Here is a 22296-nt window from a genome sequence, read left to right on the forward strand (position 1 = left end):
ACCTCAGCTCCTCTGAAGGAATCGCTTCTGCAAGGTGTGTGCCTCCTGAGACATCACAGGTGACCTGGCTGCTTTGTATCTTCAGGGCAGTGTGGTGGAGTTGTGGAGACTGTCCCATGCTGCTGGGGCCCTAGCAGCCTTTGTGAAAGTTCATGGGGAAGTGCAGGGACCGAGATGCCACCAGTATGCATCAGCTGGAGACGAATGCAGCACAGCCCCAGGAAGCAGACCCTAACACATTGCTAGGTGTGCCTGCAGGGACGGTGGTAGCAGGGGGAGGCCAGCCCAACGATCCCATCACCATAGGCCCCAGCTGTCTCTAATGATCTGACCCCTCCTGGGGAGAAGGCCTGGCACATCACCTGTCTAATAGTGGTTGTCTGAGTTCTCTGCTAGAAAGAAACTGGAGAGCAGCTAATTCAGCATTGCTTGCCTGCCTCTACCAGATGCGCCTGTTGTATCTACAGATACAAGCATGCAGTAAGTGCATCTTTCATTCTAGAAGTGGGGTCTCCCCTAGGCAATGAGTCTTCTTACTGTGGAGACACATTCCTCCCCCCACAGCATATCCTCCTCTGCACAGGGGAAGAGCAGTGACCCCAGCACGATCCCCAGCCCTGTGAGTCATGCTCCCAGGTATCTTCTCTCCAATCAGGGCACCCAGTATAGAATAACTTGCTGTTAGGGACAGATGAGCAGGTTGGATCTTTATCTCAGGTTCATTTTTACTTCTTTAATTTTAAAGAAAACCAAGCTATAGGAGGATCAGCACTGAGTGGTTATAGCATAAGCCCTGGTCCTGAACCAGCAGGTGCCAATCTAGAAGTGACACCAGGGCACCTGTGCCCTCCTTCTCATATCTCTAAATCGACTGTGTGTCACTCACAAGGAACAGGTTTGAGTAGATGGCCCTGTTGGCTCCGCTGACTCTAGGATCCTGTGATTTCTTTGGCAGTGGCTTTGAATGTGCTCTGTCTTCAAGCATTTTATCCTTGAAGGTTTAGAAGAATGTTCTGTTCCACTAACACTGATACTGTCTTACTGATGAATGTCCAAAGGTTTTGTCTGTAGCAGCCACCATGTCATGAAATTTTATATATTTCAACTTTTTTTCAAGTGAAAAAACCCAAACACCCAGGCATAGAAACACTAAATGTTTTGCCCAAAGTGCTATGAATAGTGAACAAGCACCCCAGCCCAGAACTTGGGACCTCTGTTAGTGCACCGTTTTCTCCGTGAGCTTTGACGGCAAGCTTTGATGGAAGTCTGGATTCTGCTGCAGTCTGTCTACAACCACATGCTTATAGAATGTACACCAGGGCCACCTGGATTTCACAGTCTTTCTTCCCCAGAGGAGCTTGTTCTTGGAGGACCCCTCTGGATTCTCTCAGCTGTGCCGTGACCACTTTTGTGCTGTGGTTAGGCTCTTTGACTTTGTGGATTAACTGCATTATGTCACGGAAAGCACTGTAAGCCACATTTCTTGGTTTACTGTTGGCCCAGATCAAGTCACGTTCCCTGTGCGTAAAAGGGAAATACCTGCATCTTTGGGCTGATGACTGATAACACTACTCATCTTCCTAAAACTACTCCTTGTGTATGAGTTTGTTCAGCTTTGGTTTTGGAGTTCTAAGAAGTTGGGTTGATCTATTTTTTATTTTGTTCATTTACTTTCTGAGAGGCAAAGAAAAGAAAAAAGTCCCCATTCACTGGCTCATTACCCAAGTGCTCTCAAGGGCCAGGTCTGGCCTAAGACTGAAACCTGGAACCCAGAACTGAATCCAGGTCACCCATGTGAGTGGCTGGGACCCAACTACCTGGGTTATTACCTACTTCTCCCACCAAGTGTGTATTGCAGCAAGCTGGAATCAAGAGGGGAACCAGGACTCGAACCCATGCTCTCTGAAGTGGGATGCAGGTGTCCCATGTAGCATCTTTAGCAAACTCCCCAAATTTGTTTAAAATCTTACGGAGGGCACTGTGGCACCACAGGTTAAGCTGCTGCCACTTGGGATTCCCGCATGCCATACCTGTACCGTAGTACCTGGGATCATTTGAGATTTATTTATTTTGAAAGAGTTTGACAGAAAGAGAGAGAGATATCCTCCATATGCTGATTCACTCTCCAGATGGTCATAACAGCCAGCACTGGGTTAGGCTGAAATCAGGAGTCAGGAGCTTCATCTGGGCCTCCCGCTTACATGGCAGGGACCCAAACCCTTGGGCCATATTCTGCTGTTTTTCTCAGATAATTAGCAGAGAGATGGATTGGAAGTAGATCAACTAGGACTCAAAACAATGTCTAGGTAGGATGCTGGCATCCTAGGAGGCAATTTTACACACTACACCTTAATAACAGCTTCCCCGCCTCTTTTAATCAAGCTTCCTGCTAATGCACCTGACAGCACAACAGATGATGGCAGAAGTCCATGAGTCCCTGCCACCCATGTGGGAAGCCTGGATGGAATTCTTGTCTCAACTTTGGCCTGACTGAGCCCTGGCTTTTGCAAACATTTGAAGAGTGGACCAGTGCATCCAAGATTGATCTCTTCTCTTTCTCTCCCTCTTGTCTCCTTTCCTCGCTCCCTGTATCCCTCCCTGTCTCCATTTCTCTCCTCTGCTTTCCTTTTTCAAATAAAACGAAGAATAAATTAAGCATTAAAAAAGTATAACTAGGGCTAGCATTATGGTATAGTGCTGGCATCCCGTAGGAGCACCAGTTTGAGTCCGGGCTGTTCCACTTCCAATCCAGCTCCCTGCTAATGGCTTAGGAAAACAACGGAGAGGCCTGACATGCCTATGGGAGAATTGGAAGGAGCTCCTGGCTCCTAGCTTCAGATTTGCCCAGCTCCAGCCATTACAGTCTTTTGGGGGAGTAAATCAACAAACGGAAGATTCTGTCTGTCTGTCTGTCTGTGTCTCTGTCTCTGTGTAACTCTGCCTTTCAAATAAACACACAGACACACACACACACACACATTTGTGAATACCAGTGTGGACTGCAACACATAGGGGTAAGAAGGAAGTAGAAATGCATTAGTGATTTTTTAATTGTTCGATACAATTCCACAGGCTCTGGGATTTCCCTTATCCCCTCCCCAATTCCTGTCCCGCAACTGATTTCCCCCATGTTATTACAAGGACAGTCTTTCATAAGCAGTCGTAAGTCCATCATTTTGCTATTTAAGTGTACACGATTTTGTTCTCCAGTTCTTCCTCTTGTTAGAGGTTGGCTAGCTTCACAATAGGCCCCCCACCCCTTTTTCTTGAGTTGACCTTTTTCTCTTGGTCTCTTCTTGCTTGCCCTAAGTAATCTTCACCATCACTGTTGCTCTGCCAGGGGATTCAGGGGTGTCTAAGATGCTAGCTCTGGAAAGGGCTGCCTTCCCAGAGGGCCTGTGTTTCGCCTTGCCCGTTAGCTAGTTATCCTGGAGAAGAGAACTCCAAGAAAATAGCTTCTGTGTGGTGTCAGCTAGCTTTGCATGGATCTTTAAAGCCAAGGAAAATGGTAGCCCAGGGTGTGTGGGAAAGTGGGAGTATGTTTCTACGTTTCCTGGTCTGCAGCGGCTGCCCAGGGAAGCTGCAGGATGTTTGATATGCTCAGCTGGCTGGAGGCACGTGGGTGGTGTGACGTCCCCTGGATGCCACCAAAATGAAAGGGAAGGGAAACACACAAACCGTGCCACTCTGCCCAATGCTTTCTTCTCCCTGTGAGTACATTTCAACTCCTGTTGAGCGCCGATTCTCAGCACACATCTGGATCCCGCTTTATTCTGATGACTCAGAGTTCAGTTAGGTTTTCACCAGGCAGAGGACAGATTCCATCCTACAGTAACTGTGAGAACGCTTCCCAAATGGTGCTTTGTCCATCAGAAGTGATGGGGAGAGCATACAGGCTGAGTCTGGCAATGACCATGAGCAGCCGGGGTTCCTCCCTGTCAGTACCTGGGAGCCCACAGCCTGAGTTGCATGGCAGCACTGGTCTCTGGACAGGTCCCCTTACCCCTGTGCATAACAGGTACTGAGTGTGCCCGGAGTGCCCCATGTTCACACATTGCCCTCATGGGAGGAAGCCATACATCCTGCAGAGACTCAGCTAAAGCTCTGGCCTGTAATCTTGAGTTGTTCATTTAAATCCAAAAAGTTCTGTCAAGAAGAGTTAAACTTTGTCCGTGACCTTCTGCTTTCTTTTTCGTATGTGGTTCCACTGATACGGTTTTGCATGGGCTTTTGTCTGTGGAAGTTGTTTTGGTAAGATAAACACCAAAATGAGATGGTGGGTGTTTTCCCCCCTCTCAACGCTCTGATTATGGTACTAATGTCTGTATTTATACCAGAGGGTAAAAATCACCATTACCTCCCTGAGAGTTTGTATTTCAAGAGAAAGGAAAGATGCCCACCTTGCTCTTCCTGTTGCAGTGTTCTAGAAGATTCCATCTTGACCACAGAGCAGGAAGCAGAAGAGGCCCCTTTCCTAAATGTGTGATCTGTATGTGCATGTATAAACCAGTGTGTGTGGATGTGTGGATGTATTTATTCCTGGAAGTCTCCCAGCTCCATGTAACCTGAAGCATTTTCTGAGTGTAACTCTAGTTTCCTCTTTCCCACACGAGAAAGGAGTAACTCCAACGTAGGAGGCCTCAGAATATGCTGTTGGGGTACAGGGAATGAGAGTGTCCCAGGGTCAAGAATCCCCTAACCTTCTTCCTCGCACTCTCTTCCAGGAACTGTGCCGCCAACGCATGGCTGTGCGGCCATCGGACCGCCCCGAAGGCCAACACACATCCCGCATCAACAGCGTCTCCTCCCAGTTCAGTGATGGGCCAATGCCCAGCCCCTCGGCCCGGAGCAGTACCTCGTCCTGGTCCGAAGAGCCCGTCCAGTCAAACATGGACATCTCCACTGGCCACATGATCCTGGTAAGGCGTGTGTCTTCTGTGATGGGGGAGAGTGGTCCAAATTGTCTCTCAGGGAAGTAGCTCCACCAACAGCACAAGCACACAGTGCTGTGGGTCCCATCATGGCTTGCTCTGTCGCTGTGGAGGATGGATGAGATGCACAGCGGCCCTACCTTCCTGGAAGGTGGCAGTCAGGGCTGTAGTTTTTGCAGGGAGTCCTCTGGGTTTAAACAAAACTAAACAAAAAAAATCAACTGTCAGATGGGGCCCCAGCTACATGGCTCTGAGTGCTAGGGTGCACATTATGTACCGCTTTTCCTAGCCCTCTAACTAATCAGCAGCAGTTGCTCCCTTGTCCCCCATTCCCACCCCCCCCCCCGGATGTTGTCAGGTAAAGAGGTATCACTTAAATGTGGTTTCCAGTAGAGAGCAAGACCAGGAGGAGGTGCATGTTTGCTGTTGGCCCTTCACAAGAGGCCTTTGTGGCAGCGCCGGGGCAGGAGCTCGGGCGAGTGAGGCTTCAGCAGGCATCTCCGCAGAGATGTGGCTTTCTCCCGCTGTGTGCCTTTGTTGCAGTGACCTGTTACGGAGTGGCTGTGCATTGCTGCCTGATCCAGGATTTGTTGAGGGAGATGGTGGTGATGCCACACTGCTTGCTGGCTGTCTCCTGAATCTTTCTGCCTTGGGTGATGTCCCTGTTGGTGGTTGTGAAGGCAGGAATGCAAGCTTGGCAGCCATGTTGGTTTCTGTACTGGAGACAAAGCCACCTGTTGACAGGGGCAGGAGCATAGACCAGGCAACTGCTTCTTCCTGTACAGTGAATTCCCCAGCTCGAAAGATGGGTCCTGTTCATTGCTGTTGTGAAACATTTGTACTGGAAGTATCATAACTTCTTGATCTTTCCTTGCCCTCAAGCCCTGAATGGGAGGCTCTGTGACCTCAGGCTGCCTGCCAGAAACCTCTCCCTCCTCACTTGTAGGAATGGATGGGAAATTCCCAAATGCGTTGCTCAGGAGTTGCCGGTTACTTGTTCATTTAGCAGACATGCACTGAATGGCGACTGTGTGTGCTCACAGCCAGTAACTTTGCCAGAGCCTCTTCTCCTGATAGAGAGCAATGATCTGGATTTTCAGAGAATATTTTGATGTTTGTCCCTTTCAGAAAAAGGAATGGAGCTCAGAAGTTCAGATTTGTAATGAGCTTCAGAATCGGGGCAAAACACAGCGCATGGCTGAGTGTTTATGTGACAAGTCAACTAAGGGGCGATTTGTTTAGAGAGCTCTTACTGTATTCTGCATTTTCATATTTCAAGACACTTGAGTCACAATTTGATGATATCTCAAGCCCAACTGGTACATGAAAATATTGTATTTATTTATAGAAAATTGTATTTTGCCACTCATGTATAAAACGGCAGTTCTGAGAGCAAACATCACACTTCATTTTCAATGGAAATGCTTAACCACAAGAACAAACTTGGTCTTTAAACTGTCTGAAGCATGGCTTGGCTCAATGTCAACTGTCCCACGTGAGAGGTCATTTGACATCATGAGACTGTGACACAGCTTTGCTTCTAAGTGCATGCTCCCAACGTGCCACCTTTGAGGCTGGTCTGGAAATACATTCAGACAGAACATTCAGCAACCCCTTGGACTCTCTGTACAGATCGTGAACTCAAGGGCAGTTGGATCTTTCTCATTCATTGATGCTGTGAGTAAAACCAAATCTATTTCCTGGGCCTCCAAGAATATAAGCAGTGGCTTGTCAGAGTTGGGATCAATGTGAAGAGCCACAGGGGTTGTGCGGAGTCCATGCTCCCATGTGGATCTGCATTGGGCCCTGGACCTCTGCATGTTGTCTCTTTAGCAACAGTGGTCCTCATGCTCTTTGTTTTGGCCTAACTTTGCAGGTGGATTCTCTTGCCTTCACAGGCATGTGGAATCTCGCCTCTGGCGTTTCCCTGGCGTAGGAGTTGGGAGACCTGGGGATATGCATAAGGGAGCTCTAACTGGCATTTGGCTCATTTGTTTGCTTTTTGAGACACAGAGAGTGCTCCTATCCACTGGTTCATTCTCCAGATGCCCAAAGTAGCTACAAGTGGCCTGGGAGCAAAGCTGAAAGTCAGAAAACCAATCCAGGTCTCCCACGTAGGTAGTGGGAACCCAATCTTCTGCCTCTCAGGATCTGTCTTGGCAGGTAGCTGGAATCAGGATCTGGAGCCAGGAATGGAACTCAAACACTCTGGTGGGAGACATATACATGTTATAATCACTAGACTAAATGCCCACTTCCAAGTTCACATCTTTAGAAAAGATGTTTAATGTATTTGTTTGAGAGAAGGGTAGGGATGGAAGGAGGGAGGGAGGGACAGAGGGGATGAGGGAAGGCAGAGAGAGAGAACTCTTTCCTGTCTTGGTTTACCTCCAACATGACTACAAGAGCTGGGACTGGTGTCAAGATTCCAATTACGTGAGCTATCATCTTCTGTATCCCAGGCTGTAATGGCAGGTAGCTGAGGTCAGGGTCCAGAGCCAGGAAATATACTCGAACACTCTGATGTAGGACATAGGTTTTTTTTTTTTTTAACCACTAAGCTAAATGCCCACTCCCATATGAGTATATTTTTTCAAATTTATGTATTTACTTGAGGAAGGAGGAGAGAAGGAAGAAAAGACAGAGAGAGGGGGAGAGGAAGAGAGAGAGAATGTGTGAAAGAGAGAGTCCTCCATCATTGGCTTACCCCCTTACCCCTTACTGGCTGCAATAGCCAGTGCTGGGTTGGACCAAAGCCAGAGCTGAGAACTCAATGTAGGACTCTTCTGTGGGTGGGCAGGAACACAGTTACCTTCTAGATTATGTATTAGAAGGAAGCTGAAGTCAAGAGTGAGAGTCAGGACTCAAACCCAGGTACTATGAGATGGACCGTGGCCATCTTAACAGGGTCTTAACCACCAGGCTGGCCTCTTGCTAGCATTCTTACTATGAGTCTCACCTGATATAAACAAATAAGAAGTCATCAATCAGGCTCTGAAACTATAGACCCATTCTTCAGCATGAGAACACATTTTTGATTTGACCAGAGTCATGCTCAAAGGTAACTGGCTCATGAATGGGTGTCTTCCTTCTCAGTGCAGGCTGCAGAAAACCTGTGCATGTCCGGGCCTAAGAGCACACTGAAATAAATGACCTTCCAACTCATTAAAGCTACAAGGAAGATAATTCCGTGGTAATCAGTTAGCCTGACCCTTGGTAAGGAAACGCTCATATACATCCGACAGCTAACACGATGCTCTTCCCGAACTACATTACCCAAGACTCAAGGACCATCAGATAAATTATGCAAAGTCCAGGTAAACCCGAGGAACTGATTGTTCCAGATATTCAGCTGCTGCCATGGAGCAGTGGGCACAGTGTGACATTTTAACATAAAGAGATGATGAAATAAATATCATTGATATTTGAACACCAAGGTGGAAGCAGGCAGAAGGAGGTTGGCCAAATCATCTGGAAAATGTTCATCCCCAAGGCCTGTCAGCCACATGCAGGCATAGAAAGTTAAAATGCACCCTCAGGTGGCGCTGGCCTGGGGCTCTGGCTGTGGTAGGAAGTACCTCCAGACCCTGAGTGTCCTGATCTTACTCATGGATCCCTCCTTCTACTGTGCTGTTACCTTATTACTGTGACTGCATGCTAGAAACCAATAGCCATGGCACTCTGGAAGTAGACCTCCATCCATAAGGGTAAGCAGACTTCTCATACCTCGTAAAGGAGACAGGAAGGGGTAACTCCACAGGGAAGGAGAGAGAAAATCTGCCCCCGAGTGATGGGATGAGAACTCTGTGGGTTTTGCAGCTCCCAGTGAGACCAGCAATTTGTCATAAGCAGCAGCCATTGTCACAACAGTACAAGGAGGGGTGTTATTTCTGGCTGGTCAAAGTGTCCCATGGGTAAAACGAGACACAGAATGGGACCTGGTGCATTGGTTCAGTGGCTAAATCCTCGCCTTGCAAGTACCAGAATCCCATATGGGCACCAACTCATGCCCTAACTGTTTCATTTTCCATCCAACTCTCTGCTTGTGGCCTGGGTGAGCTTGGGACCCTGCACCCACATGGGAGACCTGGAAGAAGCTCCTGGCTTCCGATCAGCTCAGCTCTGGCTGTTTTGGACACTTGGAAGTGAACCAGTGAATGGATCTTTCTCCCTGCCTTTCCCTCTGCAAGTCTGCCTTTCCAATAAAAAAAAAAAAAAGACAAGACACAGAATAGTGAGGCATGGGAACCACACGTCTCAGAGATGCCAGGGAGATGGGCTGGTTAAAGATGCTACAGGAAGGAGTCAGTAATTTGTGAGAAGGAGCAGGGCAGGCCCATCAGCCCATTTGTCTCATGCCCAAGTACACAAGTCTGGAAGTGGAACGTGGGTTCTGGGTTGCTATGAACTTAGTGTCAAAGCTTTGAAGTTCTCTTTGCTGGTTCTGTGTTCATAGACAAACCCTCCAGGCCCTGGGCTTGGTAACAGTGCTCTCCTGCTTGGGTTCCTGGGAGGGTGCAACAGGCTGGGCATGTAGGATGGCACCCACCCAGGGCCTCACAGAGGTCCTTCGCCTGTGGTGGTAATCATTAAGGTGGAAAGGAAAGCATTGTGGCACAGAAAGGGAAACAGTACCTCCGGCATCTGGGCAGCCAGGCCCATGTGTAACCCAGCATGGAGTGTATTTGCTAGAAACCTCACTTATTCTCTGTTTTAGGGCTTTGGTTTGGGTTTGCCTGTAGTTTCTTAGGGAGTGTCTTCTACAAATTCCTGTTTTCTCTTTATGGAACCAAGGAGGAAAATCCACCCGGAAATACCAATGCCCTAGGGAAATGGACAAGACTGCCATAGAGAGAAGGGTGCTAACCCCAGGGCCCTGACAATGTATTCTCCTCATTCTGTCTTGGGAAAGGTGAGCCCAACTCCACAAAGCAACCATGCTCATGGAAGTTTATAGAATAAATGGGAGAACCAGGAAGAGGGAAGTGGCAAAGGGAAACATTCTGGGTGTTGGAGAGCAAAGCTTGCATGGCAACATGGCCATGTTTGAGTGAGGTCAAGCTCCGGCCACTGAAAAGCAAACAATGCCCCTGAATGACCTTAACAAAAGCATTGTCAAAGTGTTTTATGTGTGCAGCCACATGTCTTAAGAAATTTGGTCGCTTTCTTTCTTAACTCATTTTTTTGTAAAGGTCTATTTCAGTGCCACTTATGCATAGGAAGGATGCAGTTCCTGCATGACTGGTTTTGCGTGAGGATGTCTAAAACAGTATCTCTGTCCTAAGAGTCAGTAATTAAGCCTGGGTCAGCTGTGAATCGTGATGGAAAAGCAAGCGTGTAGACAGGCCACACCTCGAGCAGATGGGTATAAGGGAGTATTTGAATTGGAGCTGTTACTAGCTGCAATACTTCCTTGGGAGTGGGGCTGTTGAGAAACATTGATTTAATGCTTTCTCCATTAGGCACAAAGAATACAAATGATCCCCAACCCACCATGGCTCAGCTTACTTCTTTTCAACATCACAGTGATTCCAAAGTAATGTGTACTCAGTGGAGAGCATACTTCAGATTTCTCCTACATTAGGCATGCGTGACACATCTCTAGATGCTAGGGAGCAGGGGTGGGGAAGCTTCCCAATCATCAGTCATCCCTGTGTGCATGAGGGATCCATAGCGTGTCATGCTACAGATTAGGTGTGCTAAATGCACTTCTGCCTTACAGTGCAGAATAAGTTTTCAATCTGGAGTAAGTCTATCAGGGTGCAGCCCTACTGTGAATTGAACAGCAGCTGTTTAGAACCTAATTCATGGAAATGGTGTTAAATAAGAACTTTGTAAAAATATGGTTTCACCCATTTGGAAGGTCAGAAAATGGACTGTGACCCCTGTATTTCTTTACTCTTGGAACGTGTGATACTGACAGCAAGAATGAGCACTACTAAAGAAGTGCGTTACGTAATAGTCATTGTCCTAAGGAATGTAAGAAGTAGCATTAGACCCATTCTGTAGTGAGGAGAGGAAAACTGAGAGGGATTGTGTGACAACAGAGGAAGTTGAAAGTTACCACGTGGGAAAAGTGGACAGCACTGTCCATCAATACGGAAAACAGAACAAAGTTCATGAACTTCACTGAAGCACAGGGGTGTGCTGACTGGCCTAAGAGGCCCCTGCTGCCCTTGGCTCTCAGACTGGCCAATGGAATTTGCTAAAGTCCTTCAATGTGTGAAGGATTGTGTGCTTCTGTGTTGGAAATGGTCACATTCCAGCACTGGTGAGAACCCCCTCAAGCATGTAAATAAGCTGACAGCAGGGCTCTGGGCCTCTCTCTCAACCTGTGACTTCCTGTTGGCCTCAAATCCCATTTAGAAGCCTTTATCTTTCAGCTGGTACCCTTCAAGATTCTCTCTTTCTCCCACCTGGCTCATTGCCTTTGCCCTCGTTTCTACTTCACAATAATATCCACAAATTGCTTACCTAGGAAGGTTTCCTGAAAAGATGCTGAATGTCCTGTGCCAAAGAGACTGAGAGCCACGTGGCCAGGATGGCTGTAGGACATGCACTGCCCCCGAGCCTCCATTAGTCTCTTGTAGCAGGTCCAAGCCCATTATCCACTCATGGATCTTAGTCACAGATAGTGGCTCTCTGAGGATGAAGGCAACTGGGCCTGTGGGAGTGTAATTCCATGGCTGGGCAGTTCTTCTCTCAGGGCTGAGGACTAGCCCGATGTACTCCTGAGTCGGCCCATTTCTATGGAGTGAGCATTTGCCGAAGCAGCATGAAGTGGGTCACCACTGCTGGCTCACCGTGGCGGGAGGGTGTTTCTCATTGGTCGGTATCTAGGCGATGGGTGTTCATGGGAGCAGGATGATACTCAGTCCCGTTCTCTTCCAGCATGGTGGAAGGGCATGAAACCCACCCCTTGCTGAGGTTCTTGTGGGGGTCTTCTTTCCCTAGCAGACAATCACGTGAAACCTTCCTATTCTGTGCATAGTGGGGTATCATGTTTAATGTTAAAGGGAGGTTCTGGTGTGAGCACTGAGTATCTTTACCTCTGTAGACCTCAGGAACCCTGTAGGAGAAACGCATGTGTCAGGCTGAGTGAGGTTGAGTTTCACTGGTCTGACCTCCCAATGAAACCTTGGCTTTTGGGCCTGGCCCAAGCCTGGAGAAACCCATTCACATGTCTTCTCTTGCTTGGATGGATTCTTGCAAGCCTGCAGCATCTATATCATTCCTCATGCTGCCACTCCTGGCTCATGTTACTGTGACTTAGTCATCGGTACCACTAAGACACATTATCCTGCACCTCAGTCCGCTGCTCAAGCCTTTTTAGGGGCAGGGGAGTTAAAGCTGGGTACCAGATGAACAGGACAGGTGTGTGCAGCACCTACTGCCTGCCTGGCACATCGTGCTTATTCAGCTCAGCTGCCTTGGCATTGCAGGTAGAAGCTCACTGCCATGGTTCATGTCATGGAGCTCAGTCACTCCCCTCCCCTCATATCTAGAAGGAGGGTGTGCATATAACAGTTTGCAACCTGAGGGCAGTTTCCAACCCTAAAAACCTACATATCATTAATAGCAGCTCAACAGTGCTGTGAGGTTATGGTCTTCCTTACAAGGTCATGTAGTACATGGACAAGGTAGCAAGCCAAGTCCAAGGATGCCTTTTTAGCTGGGTGTATGTGCTTCGTGGCACCATTTTTGGGCCCACTTAGTCCGTGTGGGAGGAGGTCACTGGGGAGCAAGCCTTCTGCCCCAGGCTGCGATTCCTGATACGCACCCCTCTCCAGATTCAGCTGTTGCCATTGTGTCCTTGTGAGACATTAGCAAGTGTCCTGGGAAAAGTTCATAGCAACTGGAATTAAAATGTAAGTCTATTGTGGTGCAAAAGGAACCCATATATATACAGGGTCTTCAAAAGTTCATGGGAATATATAGTATGAGGGGAAAAAAATGCATGGATCTCAAAACGTTTTGCATCCAAATAGCTTTTTAATTTCCTGTGAAATGTTTGAAATAATCTTATGGTGACAACACAGAGAAACTCATATTTCTCTTTTTAAAAAGAGGTTTATTTATTTATTTTTGAAAAGCAGAATAACAGCGAGGGGGGAGAGAGATGAGAGAGAGAGAGAACTCTTCCATTCTTTGCTTCACTTCTCAGATTCCTACAACACTGGGTGCTGGACCAGGCTAAGCCAGGATCCTGGAACTCCATCCAGTTCTCCCACATGAGTGGCTGGAACCCAGCTACTGGGGTCATCATCTTGTGTCTTCCACCTACATTCACAGGAAGGTGGATCGGAAGTGTGGAGTCGCTCAAGCTGGCATCTCAAAATGGAGCGTGGCCATCACAGGCAGTGGCTTCACTTACTATGTTACAACAGTGCCCCCCAACACTTCTGTTGACACAGCCCTGTACGGAGGGTACAGGTTTGTGAGTGCACGTGGCTCTGCCTCATTCTTAACAGCCATATGTTCTTTCAATATTTGATGTAGGGTCATTTATTATTTCCTATAGGGCAGTTTTCAAACTTGCCATCCCATTTGAACACAGGCAATGTAGAAGATATGTAGCCTAAATTTCTCAGTGCAAAAGCCTAGGTTATCCAGGATAAATTGATTTTGAGAGATTGCTACACTTTCTGCTGAAATCTTTGACCTCTTAGCAGTCCTGTTGATTATGGAAATGGCCTACGTCTGCAATACAGGAAGCCAAATGAATAAGCAAACCTTGGAGTTTTATCCTTGTGAGAAATACTATCTTTTAAAAGACTTACTCATTTTTAGTTTGAAAGGCAGAGTTACAGAAAGAGAAGAGATGGAGAGGATCTTCCATCCTCAGGTTTACTTTCCAAATGACCTCAATGGCCAGAGCTGAGCTGATCCAAAGCCAGGAGCCAGAAACTTCGTCCAGTCTCCCACATGGATGCAGGGACCTAAGCATTTGGGCCATCCTCCACTGCTTTCCCAGGCCATTAACAGGGAGCTGGATTGAAACTGAAGCAACCTGGACTTGAACTGTTGCCCAAATGGGATGCCCGTGCAGCAGATAGAGCCTTATCCTGATACGCCACAATGCTGGTCAAGCAAATACTATTTTCAAAGGTTCATTTTACACATTTGAAAGGTAGAGTTACATAGAGTGGGAGAGAGAGGCCGAAAAACAGATCTACCTGCTGCTTCATTCCCCACGTGGCTGTAGTGTCCAGGGCTGGCCCAGGTGGAAACCAGAAGCCAAAACCTCTATCCAGGTCTCTTGTATGGTGACAGAGGCTGAAACACTTGGGTCATCTTCTGCTGCTTTCCCAGGCATTTTAATATGGAGCTGGATCAGAGGTGGAGTAACTGGGACTCGAACTGGCACTCTGATGTGGGATGCCAACGTCGCAGGCAGTAGCTTAACCATCTGTGTCACAACCTTGAACATTCCTGTTACTATGTATGAGATTGAACATCGTGTCATTTGTTTGGGAGCCATTCGTATTTCCTCCTGAGCGTGTCCTGGAGGTATCCTGTGTGGGCATCAGGATCTCCTCAACTTCTGCAGGATGCAGAGTAAGCGTGCGGTGCAGTGGCCAGTGCTGAAATCATGTACTTTTGTCTCTGTCCTCTGGCCACACGTGAGAGTCACCTCTAGCTGCCCTGAAAAAGCAGGCTGCGTTGGCTAGTCAGGGAGGACTTTGAGGGAGACAGAAAACAAACCCTCTCAAAGCCAAATCAGGATGATGCTGACCTGAGTCCAGAGGGTAGAGACAGGCAGGTGAGGCATCCCAGACACGTGTGTTTCCTGTGTGTGACAATGAATGAGAATCTGGGTGTACAGGCAAAGAGTGCTGTGTCCAGTGATAACACGGGCAAGAAGAGCAGCCCTTGGAAGGCATGAGAAATGACACTGGTTGGGGCTGTCATGGCAGTGTCCAAGTCTGGTGGGCTTAGTCCCTGGGAGTGCTCTCCTCATAGTCCCGGAAGCCACAAGTGTGCAGTTGGTAGTGATGCCAAGACTGGGTTCCCCTGAGGCCTCTCCTGGTGTCTTGTAGATGACATCTTCTCCCTGTGTCCCTGCATGGCCTTCCCTTGGGGGGAGTACATCCTTCTGTCTTCTTGTTCCTGCAACAGCACCGGCTAGATTGGATTAGCGCCCTGCCCTGCCGGTTTCATCCGAGCTTAGCGCTCTACAAGGGCGCTGTCTGTCCTGAGGCACTGGGGTTTAGGGGGTCAACACAGGCTATTAACAGGTCGACATTCAGCCTGTATTAAAGAGTGGTATGCGACATCCCTGGCCAGCATTTTCTGGTGAGAAACCCCAAGTCTCCCATCCATGGCCCACAGAGAATGTAGCTTCCATCTGAGCTGAATATGTGGTCAGTAGTAGGCTGACCCCTGGACCTGTTCACACAGCAGCCTCTGTTTTACGGGCACGACCCTGTGATTTGAGGCTGACTCATTGGCAGCAGGAAGGACCAGCCTGTCTGCTCAGGTTAGGTCCTGACCTCCCACCCCCTGCTTGTGCCTGTGGATGAAGATGTACTTCAGGTCCTGGGAAGAGGAGAAAGCTAGGAAGGATTAACACATTTCAGTCACAGTGTTCCGCCTGCATCTGTTTCTTGCCCAGAGCAACACAGGTGCTTTGGGGAGAGGAAGTCACGGAGGCTTCCTAGGTGGAGTAGCTGCAGGTGAGGAAGGCTGGGTCCTCCATCACTCTAGAAGATGAGCCCTCCGAGGAGCAGGTGCCCAGTCAGAGAAACGTTCACAATTGGTGCCACTTGGGGGTGTTGGTGTCCTCGATTTTGCAGTAGCTATGGAAACTCTGTTCTTCAGCTGAGATGGAGAGCTTGGCAGGTGTTCCAGTGCTAACTCCTTACAGATAGTTTGGCTAGGACACATGGAAAAGCATCATTTTGATCCTCTATTCTTTATTGGCTGCTATTTCTGAGTGGGAGGAGGAGTGACTTTTTTATTTGAATGCGATTTGCTGTTTAAGATGCTGGAATGGTGCTGGTTCACTCTTTACCATTCTCTTTGTGTTTCCCACCCACTGTGTCTTATGCCTTGAGCCCTTGCTTCTGAGAGAACAATTTGGTGGGCCAAGCTACACTACTTCTCCTGCTACCATGTGGGTGCCAGGAAGACAAGCGCCAGGCCTTGTTATTAGAGATTTAGGCACTACTTTGATGAATAACAGGGCTCTGGGGAAGATGGGTGACAACAGGAGACTCTATGGAGAAGTCATGGGTCCGAAGATGGATAGATCTGCCGGTGGGAAACGATTTGAGTTCCTTTCTTCTCTTTTTAAAATTGTTTTCTTCTTTAAGCCATTTTCTTATTTGGTATACTTCTTGTGCTGGAGAGATTGGCTAAAGTGGAAGAAGTAAAATTAGGCATCCAAGAAGCAGTTGCTAAATTAAATTGAATAATCAAACACTAGGTTTGATGGCTAACAAACTTATGGATTGATGCTTATGAAGGGAAGCAATTGAATCTGGTGCCTCAACTAGAGCTTGAGGGCGTTCATCATTGGCAAGTGTTTTCTGAGTGTATGTTAATAAGAACCAACGGATGGCTGTGTCAGCGCTACTGGAGCCTGCCCGAGCAGTGGGTCAGGAGGAGCCAAGACGAGAGGTCACATCCTCTGGTCTGCTTGGTGACTCCTGCACCAGTACATTTTTACAGAGTGCTCAAAGGAATTGAGTGACAAGAGTATTACTTAAGTTCCAGAATAAACATAACCGTTTTTTAATGCAGCTTTTGAAATTTCATGAAATCATATAGTTCCATACACAATCTGTAACTGAACAACTGTTAGTTGGGTTCTGCTTATCTTTTTTTCTGTTTTAACATCCCCAGCATAGCTTTTGAACAAATGATGAATATCTTGCCCTTAAGAATCTTATCATTGAAGCTGGCACTGTGGCTCAGTGGCATAACCAGAGTCTATATTCACTTTCTAATTTGTGTCCTTTCACTAAAAGGTGCCAGCATTTAGGACACATTGGTTAGAGGTTGAGTCATGATCACTTTCATTGATGTTCTCTTCTGAAGCAACAGGGGGATGAAACTCAGGAAGCTAAGAGTTTTGTGCTGTTTGAAGAGATGGTATAAAGCTTGAGGCTTCCCTACATGACATCTGGGTCACCCTTAAACTCCATGAACCTCATTTCCTTGTCCTTGAAATGGATCAAAAAACCCACGTGACAGCATGGTTGTAGAAAAAAATCAAGATACATTGTGGGGAAATCTTGCATGCTGTGACATATTGCAGTGGCATCTTTGTTATTAATGATGCTCAGTTAATTGTTATGAGAAATCAAGTGATGGTGAACACTTTTGTTAAAGTAAAGTTTTCTTTTCTTATTGAAAATGAGGATTTATTTATTTTTATTGGAAAGGCGGATTTATGCAGAGAAGGAGAGACAAAGATCTTCCATCTGCTGATTCACTTCCTAAATGGCCGCAACAACCAAAGCTGAGTCAATCCAAAGCCAGGAGCCAGGAGCTTCCTCTGGTCTCCCACGCAGGTCCAGGGGCCCAAGGCTTTGAGCCATCCTCTGTGAAGCAGCCGGGACACATATCAGTGTTCATATGGGATGCTGGCGCTTGGAGATGGAGGATTAGCCATTTGAGCTATCGTGCCAGGCCCAAAGCAACTTTTTCTTTTCTTTTCTTTCTTTTTTTTTTTTTAACTATCCATTACTTTATGCCTAGGCCATGTATGTCACATTTTGTGCTTTCCGCATAACCTTCGTTCCTTTGTGCATTTTGTTTTTCTTTGGCATTCTCTCCTGTTTTCTATTGGGATAACCTGAGTTTTCCTTATTCCCCCTTTTGCCTTCAACCAGATGGGCGATTATATTAGAGCAATTACCTTGATAATGTTTATGAGTGTGCTTGATTTGACAAGGTCTGGAATTGATTTCTCCATCTTCCTCTCAGTAAGCCCATACATGTAGATACTTGACTCAGTAAGTTCACTATTTTTGTTTCATCTTCTTTTCGTATGCTTAAATTTTCGTATGCTTTTAGTTCGAATTTTCTTGGCAGTGGTTCAGATCGACTCTTTTTTTTCCCACTTTTTTTTTCCTGAATTGTTCCTCTTTTACCTCACAATTCTTCACTAAGGATAGATCTCCTTAGTTTCCCAGTCGTGATCCGAAAATTTCTGTTGTCCTCATGCGCACATAGTAGATTAACCAAGGGTCAGATTCCAATTCTTTCTGTTTCATTGCGTTACAAACCCTGTTCTGGGGGTACCAGTACCTGGTTCCATAGGCTAATCCTTTATCTGCATGTGTCAGAGTCCCATATGGGCACCAGTTCAAGTCCTGACTACTGCACTTCCCATGCAACTCCCTGCTTATGGTCTGGGAAAGCAGCACTCTGAAGACACTCCGAAAAATCTCATGGTTCTTGGTTTCAAATCAGCTCAGCACTGGCTGTTACGGCTACCTGGGGAGTGAACCAGCAGATGGAAAATCTCTCTGTCTCTCTATGCGTGTCTCTCCTTCTCTCTATAAATACACCTTTCAAATAAAATAATACTTTAAAAATGTAAAGAACAAAAGCAAATCCTGTTATCCTATTCTGTTGCTTCTGATACCATTGTTGGTGAAAAGACTTTTGTTGATCAAATAACTGTTCTTTCGTGGTCTATACTTTTGCTGATGCCTTTATTATTTTGGAGGGTACTTGTGTCCTTTCTTGGTATGGATTTATTTTTATTCTTATTGCAGACTTGGATAGCTGGATCTGGGAAGTCTTACTTTTTCATCAATTCTAGAAAATTATAAATCATACACAATTTAAATTTGACTCTCTTCCATTTTCTCCTGTAATAAAAATAGATTTAACATTCTTATTCTCGTATCTCTTAAACTCTCTTGTATTTTTTTGCTTCTTCTCTGTCTGCCCTATATTCCAAGGACTTTCTTCAAGCCTATCTTTCAGGATGCAATGTTTCTCTTCGTAGTGTCTGGCCTCGTGTTTATTCCATTCATGATATTTATAATTGCACAGAATGTATTTTTCACTTGCCGCTTTTTCTGCTTTGTACTATTTTCTAGTCTTCCTGCTTTTCATTCTTGTGTTGTTCGTTCCCAATTTATACCTTCATCATAAATGTATTGTATTATTGTTTTCAATCATCTACTTTTATTAAGTTCTCCTGCATCTCATCCTGCCTTTTGACATGATTACAGAATTACTCGTGGTAGTTTGTTGTTTAGTGAATCCTATAATTTTAGATTATAAGCTCCTCACCAAGGGGACTTGGACACACGTGGCCCTGTGCTGATGGAGTTGACCCCAAGAGAGGTTTTGAGAATGCTTTTGTCAGCTGCTCCAAGGCACTGTGAAAGCGGAGTCATCTTCAGATGAGCTCCTCGCCTTAGAGACTCCCAGCTCGCTCACATTTGGCGATGTGGGCCCACTATGGAAGGCTCAGATGCTTCCTGCAGCCGGAGCACACCCTTGCCTCAACACTGCTAGCCACCCGAGGATCCTGGTTTATGTGGTAGTCTCGGGCCTAACTTCCTTCCTCTTACTTTGCAGTCTTCTCTTAGGGGCCCACATGAACAGCAAAGCCCAAGAAAAGACCCTGACTTTAGATACAGGAACTCCTTGCCCTGCTCCCTCACCCACACATTTAAAGGGCTTTAAGCCACATTTCAGTTCCCACTTCATTTTGGATTCCTGGGGATTTCCCTTGCCTCTTGAAAGATTGCTATGCCATTTGTCTAACATGTCTAGGAGTCTTGTAGAGGAAGACAGTTCAGGTTATCTCATTCTTCATATCACTGAAAACAAACACTTAATGTAGATTAAGCAGCTGAAACACAGTACACATGCTGAACTGCTGTTTGACCTCATATCACCCTGGCAGTCGCATCTAAGAGCCAACTTAACATTCTGCATGATAAAGATGCTCTCACAGGTGGCTGTTTACAATCAAAGAACTCCTGGCAGAGGCCACATCTAGCCTGGCTCCTGCGTTTACCTTTACAAATACAGGCGAAACAGTCACCTCTGGAAAGCACCTGCAAACCTCTGACTGACATCAGCATACTGTGGGTGTGCACTCTAGCTCGACAGGCAGAGTGGGGAGTGAGGGTGACTTGGAGAATTTCCAGACGACACCTACTACAGTGATGACAGAGGTAGCTGTTGGGAAGGGCAGGCTGAAAGCTCTGTTGCTGTGGTATTCTGGCACCCAAGAACAGAAAGAATGACATCTGATGGTCTACCCTGCTTTACCCGTCAAACCCCGAGAATGCACATGGGTGTGTAATTTCGGCAGTCCAAAATGTGATTGGCAGTTGAGCTGCAGAAAAGATTAAAAATATATTTTATAGTCTTTTCACCCTAAAAAGTAAAAAATGGCTTTTTGACAGAGCAACTCTCTGTTCACTTCCACCCCAAGCTCTTCATTTCGCAGCAATGTAGAGAGGAATGATCACCATCCGACTGGCAGTTGTTGTGGTTGACTATTGAATCCTGATTTTCCCTTTTTATCCAGTGACATTTCAGCCATTCTGCTGGTCCTCACAGGTCAGGGAAAGCAGAGGAAGTAGGCTTAGAAATCTTCATTTCTTGTTAGCTAGTTTGGTTGGTAAAGCATTGAAGGTAAGTTTGGAGTCTTACATGCACTCTCCCAGTATGTTTTATGTCACTTCTCTCTCCCCTTTCTTGCGTTGTGTTGTTGCTCATGAGCATGTAGCATGTTAGTTTTAGAAAGTTCATACACAAGCCAGCATACTTTCAGTGAGTACTTCAAGAATTTGTGCAAGTGTGTTACAGAATGCAATGTTCCCCATCTGTTTCTGCGAGTAAAAGTTCATGACTGTATTACTATCTTCGGTAACCTCTGCTGCTCTGATTAGATCCTCCATTCTTCAACACCGCGTCATAAAAGCAGGACGAGTACATTCCTGCTAGATAGGATAAACGGCTGCTGCCAAGAAAAGAACTGCTGCGTTGTAGCAAGCAAGACACCATGTGTCGCTAGCAACCACACCTCCTCTCCCAAAGATGCCCGTTAAAAACCCTGTCGTCATCTGGGTGGGAGAAATGATCTTTGGATGGTTACAAGTTAGTTTGTGATGGTGGGTCTTTGAGAGAATCTGTTGCTGTAACTGTGAGTTGGAATTGGCCTTTTGGATTCTGTAGATGACTCTCAAGTTGGGGAGAGGTGGGTAGCTCTCATTTTACCGAACAAATCTGCTACCGCTTGACAGAGAGAGAAAGAGTTAGGCCAAAGCCTTGCTTGAACAGGACCTCAACAAAACCAACACTACTGGAATCAGTGGATGCCAGAGTGGACCCAACTGAGGGTCGCCCAGTTTCTCTGCATGGCTGCTTCGCTGGGTGTTGTTCCCCCATTACCCACTGTGCTAGAAAGACAGTAGATGCTGTTTGTTTTTACAGATTCCGTTTTTCTCCTAGAACTTGTTAACAGGTAGGACTATCTTCTCAGGGTTTTGTTATCTTAGAATTACACTTTCATGAATCTCCCCCCCACACTCCCACTGTCCCCTTACATCCCTTGTGTTTTTCTGTTAGCTCTTTGAATCTAAGATTGATTTTCAACTGCATTTTGTACACTAATGGATATTTTAAATATCTCATGGTTGAAAGCATTTGGTTGAAGCTGTTTAAACATGTGTTCAGGGACGGATATTTGGAAAAGCAGTGAAGATGCCGCTCGGCTATCTTACATCCCACACCCAAGGATCTGCATTTGAGTCCTGGTGCTGCTTCTGCCCCCATCTTCCTGGCAGGCAGCAGGTGGTGGTTCCTGCATTTAGGTCTTTGCCACTCCCATGGAAGACTCATTGAGTTCTGGGTCTTTGGCTTTGGCCTGACCGTGGGCATTGGAAGAGTAAAGTAGAGAATGGAAGATTCTATTTCTCTCTCTCTCACTCTGTATTTAGCTGTCTGTGTATCCACCTTTCAAGTAAATAAAAATAACTTCTAAAAATTTATGAAGATTTGTATTTATTAATAAAAGCATGTTGTACAGCAAATACCTATAAGTAAATTCTTTGTTATCTGTTATAAAAAATAAATATATAGTTTTAATCACACCATTTAGTTTCTCTTGTTATACCATCCTGATTTCTTTTTCTCATCAAAGCCGTAGGAGATAATAACATTTTAGTGAGGGTTAAGATTGGTTCCTATGTTAAACTATCCAGAGTCAAACTCTGATTATCCAAATGGAATGAGAAGATTTAATTATTGCTAGGCAAAGAGATTTAAAAGAATGAGATAAGAATTAGGGGAGTTTAATCTGTGTAGAATAGTTAAGATTTATCTTGCATCTTCCAAGTATTTTATTCTAAATTTTCCATTTTTCTATGAAATAAGAGAC

General features: G+C 46.1%; 1 protein-coding gene across 1 annotated transcript in view; it reads left to right on the forward strand.

The window, feature by feature from the left end:
• PTPRN2 (protein tyrosine phosphatase receptor type N2) overlaps positions 1-22296 on the forward strand; it is a 1038500-nt gene that overhangs the window by 928026 nt on the left and 88178 nt on the right. Inside the window, exon 15 of the mRNA XM_058660653.1 lies at positions 4725-4919. Coding sequence (XP_058516636.1) covers positions 4725-4919 — 195 coding nt within the window. The remainder of the gene's footprint in view (positions 1-4724; positions 4920-22296) is intronic.

The sequence above is a fragment of the Ochotona princeps genome, chromosome 2 (genome assembly GCF_030435755.1).
Source record: "Ochotona princeps isolate mOchPri1 chromosome 2, mOchPri1.hap1, whole genome shotgun sequence".
NCBI lineage: Eukaryota > Metazoa > Chordata > Mammalia > Lagomorpha > Ochotonidae > Ochotona > Ochotona princeps.